Source organism: Cryptomeria japonica, chromosome 6, assembly GCF_030272615.1.
Source record: "Cryptomeria japonica chromosome 6, Sugi_1.0, whole genome shotgun sequence".
In the NCBI taxonomy this organism is placed as follows: Eukaryota; Viridiplantae; Streptophyta; class Pinopsida; order Cupressales; family Cupressaceae; genus Cryptomeria; species Cryptomeria japonica.
This window is the reverse complement of record NC_081410.1, coordinates 36,734,912-36,745,418: the sequence shown is the minus strand read 5'-3', so window position 1 is coordinate 36,745,418 and position 10,507 is coordinate 36,734,912. Positions and strand designations below refer to the sequence as shown.

Here is a 10,507-nt window from a genome sequence, read left to right as displayed (position 1 = left end):
AATGTGACAAACGCTTGCATTTCTTTCATCCTCCTTTTGAACAGCCTCTTCTTACCAATTCAAATCAAACTTAATCACCGCCTCGTTCAAATTGTCGACTAGCTGAGACCGACATACAACACAGCCCTCTTTTCGGCGCCTACAATCTTATCTACTATCTCATTTATCCTTATCAGAAATCAACATTCCCTCCTTGCCGACTGCTCAACCGATCATCCACCAGATGTTTATCTGATATTATTGTTGACTTACCTTCACAGCTGCCGTATACTGCAAGATAGCAATGTAAATAGCCTCTTTGTAGTTATAAATACAGAGGCAATTGTAATGTTGTAACACATTAATAAAATCTGTATTGTATGCTGTAGCATACGCTGTGTCTTATTTTCTGTCTTATATTACTTGTTTTATACATGATACTTGTTATTATCATTCTATTTCTGATAACTGGTATCAGAGCTAGGTTTGCTGATCACTGTTGTTTGAAGGAGCTGTTGTAGAAAAGGATAATTATTGTTGTAGAAGACTGCTATAGCGGCCTGAACAAGTTGAATAAAAGTTGTCGGTCAGCCAAGGAGGAATTGTTGAATATAGATGATGGCATCCAGTAGTGTTACCGAGCCTTAGATTCCACTATTCACCAGTAGGAACAATGATTTTTGGTCAATAAAAATGAGAACGTTATTCGCTCTTTGGATATGTGGGATTTGGTAGAAAATGGGCTTATAGAACCCGCAGATCAGACTGCCTATTAGACATTGATTCAAGCAGAAACAGATCAATTTGAAGAAAAGAAAAATAAAGATTTTAAAGCCCTGCTTGTTATTCAATTAGCGATGGATGATTCGTTGTTTCTAGTAAGTTTAATGCAATCTTTGTTGCTATTGAAGAATCAAATGAAACTCAATTATCTGTAGATAAACTTTTGGGATCTTTACTATCTCGTGAATCCAGAATGAATAGGAATAACGATTCTTCTTTAGAGAATACTTTTAGATCTCAGTTGATATTTAGAAGAGGATGAGGAAGGTCCAGCTTCAGAGGAGCAGGAAGAGGCAAAGGAGGACACGTGGATCTAGATCAAAGAGAAAGGACCTACCAATCTAATCAAAGTTTCAATAACAAAGGACGAGGAAGAAATCAATTTCAACAATAAACAATGTTTGATAAATCTCGTACACTATATTATTTATGCTCCAAGAAATCTTGTACAACTTTGAATCATCAAAGTCATGCAAGGCATCCTACTCCTAATTCAGATATAAGCAATGAGCCTGACCCTACACTTGCTTCATTAAATCCAAGGTATAGAAGTAAGAAAACAAGAAGTCTTGTGTAACATGAATCATCAAGTCATGCAGGGTATCCTACTCCTAATTCAGATGTGAGAAATGAGTCTGACCGTACACTTGATTCATTAAAACCAAGGTATAGAAGTAAGAAAATCTAAATGTATATTCAAATTTTGCTTTATTCTCCCATGTTCTTATTGTTTTTGAAATGGTAGTGGAAGAAGATGGATGAAGAAATAGATTCCATTGAAAGAAATCAAACATGGGAATTAGTGTATTAACTTAAAGATAAGGATTGTATAGGAGTTAAATAGATTTATAAAACTAAGTTTAATGTTAAAGGAAAAATTGTAAAACATAAAGTTAGATTAGTTGGAAGATATTTGTAATAATAGTAGGAGATTGATTATAATGAAAAGTTTTATCTAGTTTCTAGACTTTATATAGTGAGGATGGTTTTAGCAATAGTTGTACATAATAATTGGAAGGTTTATCAAATGAATGTAAAATGGTTTTACTTTTTTTAAGTTTATGTTGAAAAACCACTTAGATATGAGGTATATGGACATGCATATAAAGTATGTCGATTGGAAAATGAACTTTATAGTCTGAAACAAGCACCTAGAGTATGATATAGCAGGATTGATTCATATATGATAACTAATGGATTCAGTAGAAGTAATAGTGATTGTGTGTTATACATTGATGATTTAATTTTCGCTGGAAGTTTGTTGGTATACATGTTTAAGACAACCATGATGAATAATTATGAAATATTATGTGTTTTGTAGTTTTGTGATCATTTGTAAAGCCAATCATAAGTCTTTCAAGGTAAAAATAATATAGATGAGATTTTGAGTGACTTATGTTGGGGAGGAAATGGGAATGAGAGAAGCCTTAATTAATAAAATATGTGCCATTTGATTATTTTTGAAGCTCTCCTATGCCCTAAGAGGTCTCCACCCACTTCATGGTCTTTACCTCATGACTTAAAAAAATATGAGTAAAGTCTTAGTAGTTTTGAGGAGTAATGGAAAGTTCTAAACAAGTGGAGAGTATCTAGTAATAGTTAAATGAATTGGATAATAGTTTCAATCACTTAAAGAAGGCAATTTGAGTAGATCAACCATGACTCCAAGCATCTAGAAGCTATTTTATGGGAACATCTTTAATGATCAACATCATGTAGCATCGTAAGGAGGAGAAATAGGAAAAATATTGTTGGGAAACAAAAGAGAGGTTTGACCCAACAAATTTAAGCAAACACGTCTTTTATCCATCATTACATGTTTCTATAGTTTAAGAAGCTATTGTAGACAATATAAGGGTATGACTATGGTATTTTATTAGCTAGTTATTACTATATTATAATTAGTATTGTAACTTAAAAAAGGGATGTTATTTCAATCTACAAGCTATTATTGTAATTAAAACTCCATTATAGATTGATAAAATCATTGAATCAATTTTATATCATGATTAAAAAATATTTTTTAGACTGGATCTTCTATAAGAACACCTTCTATCACTAAAATTTAATAATTTTTCCTCCTCAATTACTATATCATTATGTGAGAAGTAGCTATTGATAAAAATATCTATGATTTCACATTTGAATCCTTGATTATATTTCTCATTCTATGACCTTTAGGGAGAAAACCACATATTTCTTGCAAATTGTAAGTTGTGTAATTGATGTGAACATCTATTAGTTGTAGAAATTATATTTTTCTTCAAAATTGTTAATCACTCAACCTTAATAAAATATATTTATGCATGAATTTGTGAAAAACTTGAGGTGCATTGAATCCGCAAAACTATAGAAGATTTATGTGTCAAAATAGTGGTATAGGTATTAAATAGTTTGGTGCATCACATCCTTAGATTATAGGTTTTATTTAATTCCACTTTTTATCTCTTTCCCCAACAAAACAAATCATTTTAAGTTAGTCTAGGGGATAAATCAAGGAAGCCAATATTCTCTGGAGATTGATATTTTATTATGAAAACCCCACACATTGAGAGGTTTTCCCATGTTTGACAAGATAGATGAGCTAGGTACTTAGAAAGGGTGCACATCTAAGTGATAAAATTTATAACCATATATCGATATTTAGGTCATCCTAGGGTTAATAGTTACCTATCTAGGTCATCTTGGGTAGCAGCCAAGGTATTGTTAGGATATGTAGGAGTTAGTGGCTAGTTATTAACATCATGTTGAGTATTATGTTCTTATTCAAGACTATCAAAGGTATCTAGTCCTTGGAGTGGATTCTAGGAGGTTTCCCCAATAAGATGGAATATTATTATAAATTATTTACAGTTGACATATTTACTATTTTATTCCTCTTTTGTAAGTCGTTTCATTACAAAATCCTCCATTCTCACTATTTTTTCTTCAAATATGATTATAAAAATATTTAAGGATAAACCACTAAGTTGGCCAAACTCTTTTGAATGAATGAATTAACCCTATGCTTTTCCTATTTTTCCCCTTATAAAATTTGCATCATTTTGATACTTTGGGATCTCATTCCAAGTGGGAGTAGGAGGAGAACATAGAAACATCATTATTGAATGGAATTTACCCTTATGTTCTAAGAAAATATTTTTTTTCTCCTCCACTTCAGTTGACCAAAAAAGCTCCCCTAATATACTAAAAAAAAGTGAAATAAATTATATCTAGACATAAAAAATTTAATTCTGAAGCAAAGAGTGAAACCCACTTTACCTTGACAATTGTAGAAACTCTAAGAAGTATGGCCACATAAGTGGAACAAATCCCAAAATTTTCAAATGGAAAATTGAGTGAACCAAAGCTTATAGAACACATTTAGCCAAAATTAATTTATTGAAAATAATTTAAACTTTTTTTTGTTTTATTTGTTCTATTTTTTATTGAAATAGATTAAACTTAAGTTCCTTTTTCAAAATATGTTTTGTCCAAAACTATTCACAAGTACATAACTACCATGAAAGGTACAAAAAAATTAGGTTAAACTCTCTTGATTGAAAATAAATCTGTTCAAAATATTTTTATTAAATATTTGTATTGGCCTAAAAGGCACCACAATCTAATCATTTACTATATAGAATACTCATGTTTTAGTTTTATAACATGTAATTTTTCTATTTTGACTTATTAATTTATTTTGATGTATTTTAAGGATATTACACTAGATGGAATAGGGTAAGGAATTAGAAATGACACCTCAACATCTTTCATTTAACTAAAAGTGAGAGTCACTAATCCTATAAAGGAAGAATAAAGAGGGTTGCCATAATCACAATTATTTTTCCATCCAACATTGTACTATATAATTCTCTAACATTCATGAATGTTGACTACAACACTTTATAGTTTTCACAAGTACAAGGTAAGTAAGTGATCATTTGTTGATTCTTATACTATTTTAGGTCTCGTCATTGTATTTCATAAAATATTTTTATTAACATTACATATCACAAAGAGGTAAATGGTTGTATTGCCCCTTTGGTGATAAACTTAGACATTTCTACTCTAGTACGAATTAGGAAAAAAACCTTCTAAATATTTTGAAATCTAAGACACTACGACACATTTGAAGAAAATTATATGTATCCTTTACATTAAGATTACTAGTGTCAAGGTGTTATATATAATGTTAAATAAAATTGATCTTAAAAAATGTGTGGTATAAAACAATATGATTATTAGTACAACTAGGGCATAAACATCCTCATGCACACCTAAAAATATTTTCATAGGATTGCACAATGTGGGGCAAATTTTATGATCATCACCTCGATAGTTATATTATGATTATTTGGGAACATGACCCCATATTAGAGACAATGAGAGATTGATGATAGAACAACCTTTACAGTATCTAGGTGGGAATCAATCGCTCACTTTAGAACCATTTTTTAAAAGAAGGGATTACTTGAATACAGCCAATATAATCATAAAGATTCATGCAAACATGGTGAAATTGTGGGAGGGATAGGATATATAAATATGATAGTATCGTAGATTATCCCTTGACTAGTGGGGAAATGTTATAAAGAAAGATGAGCATGCAATTGGTAGGATGTAATTATAGTTTTAGATAGCATTATGCATCATAATTACTCTCAATACATCGTGTTCATGTAGGATAGAGAGATATTAGAGTTGCTTCCACTATACAATAGTGTGGAATTGATTGACTATTGTGGTCCACATAATTGTTAGAGTAAAAGGTTTTATTTAATTAATTTAATCATATTGATTAATTAATTAAGTCACCTTTTTCTTTTTTCACTTAAGCTAAATTTAGGAGTTTTTATTTTTAGGCATTTAATATGCATGCATCCCTTAGGTATATTATTAATTCTTTATTAATTTTTAATTTGTTTTTAGGGTTTTTATCTTTAGAATTAGATTTGTTTATAAGGATGACATATCCTTCATTGTAAATTAAGCAATACATTCAATTATTGTTAACTGTCTTCAATTCTCTTTGTTGTTCAATTCTCTCTTATTGTGTGACATGTATTCTATCAGAAGATAATTGGGCTTGTGGGATTAACATTTCATGAATTTTAACATGGTATCAGAGCTCGAGATCGGAAGACCCTGTTCGCCTTTTATAGAGATATTCATGATTTCCAACAATCGGAGCACTTTGGGCTTAAACCAACATTGTCATTAGACTTAGAACATCCAAAAACCCCAAGATCGCCTATTCATTCACTCAGATATTCCACTGTTTGCTTTGAAGAAAATTTTATTCCTCCTTGACTAGCCGTACGGACAAAGGTACAATACAGGTATTTAAAAAAAAATGAAATAACTCTTTTTTAACAAATTTTTATTTTTTTGCCAGGGGGGGAAAGGGGGAGCTGACTTTTTGGTTTTTAAAAAAAAAAAAACATTGGTGCAAATTTTTTCCAGGGTCATAGGGAATATTCCTTGTGACCTCGCCCGCCATACCTGCGAGTACCGCAGGTTACCCGTGGGATGTCGGAGGGCCTGCAGGTAACCACAGGATTACCTTTGTGGCCCCACAATACCTACGGTCCATAGGCTACGAGGTCTGCAAGTGTCCTGGTGGGCCCCCGCAGAGGCACTTTTTTATTTTTTTAATTCTTTTAAGTTTTTTTAATAATAAAAGAAAACTGCTTTTTATTTTTTGTTCTTTTTTTAATTCATTTTTTTTAATAAAAAACTTTTTTATTGCATGTACTTTTTGGTTTTTTTAATCATTTTTTTAATACATGTGCTTTTTTCAATAAAAAACACTGTTTTTTTTTCTTTTTTCAAACAATTTTTTTTTGTATTTTGAGTTTTGGGTTTTTAATCATTTTTTTGGCATGTGTTTTAAAATAAATAACAAATTGTTTTTTTCTTTTTTTTCAAAAAGTCTTTTTGGGGGGGGCATTCTTTTTGTGTTTTTTTTAATAAAACAAACTAATTTTTCCCTAATGAGAAGAATTAGGAACACGCTTTATTTTCACCTAACCTATATGCAACGTTCTCCAACCGTCAACCTTGGGGGGGGGTAGTTTTGGCTTCCTTAATTTCACCCTTGGCTATATTCCAACCAGAGGGCATATCATCTACACAGATTTCTATAGGGCATCATTTGATGGCAGCCTCATCTACATGTTTTCTAGTTTTGCACACTTGCACACACACTATCATAAAGTGCCACACCTCTTTGTCATTCTTCTTTTGATGACACATATGATGCAATCAACCTGTATTGTAGATTAGGAATTCGATATTAGACTGTTGATCTGTATCCTCTATGGAGCATGTCAGTATGTTTGTGTAACTGATGGTTCCCATACCTAGTCTGTGTGCCTAATCTTTATCATCTGCAACGAGTGATTCATCATCATCGACATTGGTACTTGGTTTTTTCACACTCTGACATTTTTGGTGCAGCATTAGTTCTCATTATTCCTATGGAGGAACATTTACAAGAGATTCTACATTTTTGGAGGGCTTCATGGTCTTCCTTCGTTTCTTTTTAAAAGGGAGTTTTTTTCCCTGTGGGTTTTCTCCTTTTCTCCACTTTACAGAGATTTGCATGTTGTGATTGAGTACCTCATCAGGCCTTATTGCCGAGACCCAAATTTGTATTGTTGCATGTAGTTGCCTGTTTTGCATGTAGCTGCTTTTATGCACTTAGCTTTTTGGCTACTCCCTAAATTCATCTTAAGGGGGGGTGTTAGAGTAAAAGGTTTTATATGATTAATTAATTTAATCATATTGAGTAATTAATTAAGTCACCTTTTTCTTTTTTCACTTAAGCTAAATTTAGGAGTTTTTATTTTTAGGCATTTAATATGCACGCATCCCTTAGGTATATTAATAATTAATTCATTATTAATTATTAATTACTTTTTAGGGTTTCTATATTTAGAATTAGATTTATTTACAAGGATCACATATCCTTCATTGTAAATCAAGCATTCAGTTCTTGTTATTGTCTTCAATATTGTTGTGCAATTTCTTCTTTATATGTAACAGGTATTCTTGCAAATGATTAGTTGGACTTGTGGGAATTCAACAATCATGAATTCTAACATAACGTATGTGAAGAGATGAGGGAAATGAGAAATAATAGGGGCATATGGATAGACTCATGTAGGATGATGAGGAAAATCATAGAATCTAATGTAGGTAGGATTGTGACCACTTCCTCCTCCTCCATAGAAGATTTAGATAGTGGTCTCAAAGGAGAAACAAGGATAGGAGGAGAAACATATTGCAAGAAGAGGATTAGATGAAGAGGAAACTAAGACTACATGAGCTATAGTTGACACCATCTATTAGAAGGAAATTACTTTTGATCTTATTATATTTTTCTTCTTAGCAACTCATGGTGTAAGGATTTGGTGTATCTAATTGTGTTTTTATGGGTGTATGTGTGTGTAAAGACTATAAAAAAGTAGTGTAGAATCTTCATCCACAATAGATTATTAGATATTCTAGCCAAAGAGGTAGAGAGTATATGAGATTTTCTTCTTATGAACCCTCACTTAGTCCCTCTATGCTTGATAAGAAATGAATATGTTTTCACCAATGTGGCATGGGATGATGGAGGTTTGTTAGCTACACTCTAATATCACTTATCTAAGAGAAAATATAGGCACACTCAAGAAATTTAGGAACACGGAGAGGGACTACTAAGAAGACACAATCACACAAGGTAGTCTAGGTTGTTGGTCCTAATTAACAAAGAAAGAGGAAAAGTAACTCATCTTGTAGCACATGGAGATAGAATAAAATTACTATGCACTTATTAACATGTGGACATTTATGATCATAAATTCCTAAATTTCTTTGATCTAATTTATGTTAAAAAGCCATCAAAATTACAAGCTGTTATTTTAAAATTTACAATTTTTTTGTTTATTTCCATTGATCTTATAATCACTAAATTATTTATATAACTATATTTTTATGTAACCTTTATAAATAATTTTTTTTCCTAAAACCCTCATAAATACATTTTTAATTGTTTATATTATCATTTGTATCTCTTTTAAGCATAAATCTTTTTCTAAACTTCTTGGTTGTGTATGCTACCGATCAATATTCAACAAAGTTGTCTCGAAAGATGATGAAGAAATAGTCGACGTAAACTTTTGACGTGGGCAAACGGAACAAAACGTGCATGCCTTATCAGCCGTACTACTTGCCTTCCAAAGACCAAGCAATAAATGAATATAAAACCAGCAAGTTGAGTACTGAGATTTTTTTAAAGATGTATTCCATATAGGAAAGGTACTTTGCACGTTCAAAATGGATTTGGACATTCACTGATAATGCAAAAAATTGCAGTCAAGCTGCACCCGAAAGCTGCATTTTGACCAGATTGGAATTTTGAATAGGGAGGGGAGGCCAAATGCCTTAGTCTAGATTGTTGAAAGGTTATAAATTAGCCCTTCAACAATCTCATTTTGGATATCGAAAAAAAGAGAAAATCATAAGCAAAAATTGTTATTGAGGAGCATGGACGTTGACAGCATTCGCGAGCATTTGCTGGGGGACTCTCAGGATACTTTCTCATTTACTGATTTCTATACCAATTTTGGTTCAGAAACAGCCAGTACTTATAATTGGAATGAGACAAAGACTGAAATAATATACAGCTCCATGGTTGAAGTAAAGGAGGAGATTTCATTGGACGAAGAGAGGTTTCCATCTCCTGCCACGTCGGTTCCTCCGCCAGCTAGTAATAACGTACGTACGCAGCAACAAGATTTTCTTGCATGGCGAACAACACCACCATGCAAAGAGACGGCGGCTGCTTCAGAGGGGAGGCTGACGCGGCCGCACTATAGGGGAGTAAGGCAGCGGCGATGGGGTAAATTTGCAGCAGAAATACGAGATCCTGCTAAGAAAGGAGCCAGAGTATGGCTGGGCACCTTCACCACAGCGGAGGCCGCAGCCCTCGCATATGACCGTGCTGCTTTCAGAATTCGGGGATCCAAAGCACTGCTCAACTTTCCTCTCCTCGACCACGCGGTTACTGAAGATTATCTGGCATTGCCCCCGCAGGCAACGAAGAGGAGGAGAGAAGAGGACGAGAAGTGAAGTCCCAATGATGTGGATTGGACTAAATGAGCATAGATGGGACAAACGCCTGCATTTCTGTCATCTCTTCTTTGAACAACCTCTTCTTAGCAAATCAAATCAAACTTTGATCATTCTTTGTCCGCCATCCTGTAATAGATGGGGGTGAAGTGTTCTAATAGTTAATACCATTTATTGATAAACGATATTGCTTTTATTGTTGATGTATGCAAGGAAAATAGAGAAAATAAATAATTCTATTAAAACTGGAACTTAAACTACAATTCTTTTATGTAATGCTTTTTTTATTGAGTGAAAGGAAAAATGTGTCTAAATATAGTTCTATTGAATTTAAGATCTATTTGAAAACTCATTTTGTGATAATTGTTGGGATGACAGTATGGAGTCTCATGAATTTAGCTAAAATTTCATCATTTTCAAACATGTTCAATCTTTTGTATTCATTGTTCCTACATATTGTGAGTGCTTTTGGATCAGTTTTATTAATGAAACATGGTCCATATTCTTCATCTTTATATAACCAAGAACTTATGTCATTGTTGATGATCTCGTCATCTAGGAAATCATTCTATATGAAAAAGATTGTATCATTAAACTAAGTCACACATGCATGAAGATAAATAAATTCATGATTTCAAATAAC

General features: G+C 32.5%; 1 protein-coding gene across 1 annotated transcript; it reads left to right on the top strand.

Moving 5' to 3' along the window:
• Positions 1-9,279: 9,279 nt before the first annotated feature.
• On the top strand, positions 9,280-9,864 carry LOC131069975 (ethylene-responsive transcription factor 1A-like). Its single transcript, XM_058005521.1, has one exon. The coding sequence runs from the start codon at positions 9,280-9,282 to the stop codon at positions 9,862-9,864; it is 585 nt and encodes a 194-aa protein (XP_057861504.1).
• The last annotated feature ends 643 nt before the right edge of the window (positions 9,865-10,507 follow it).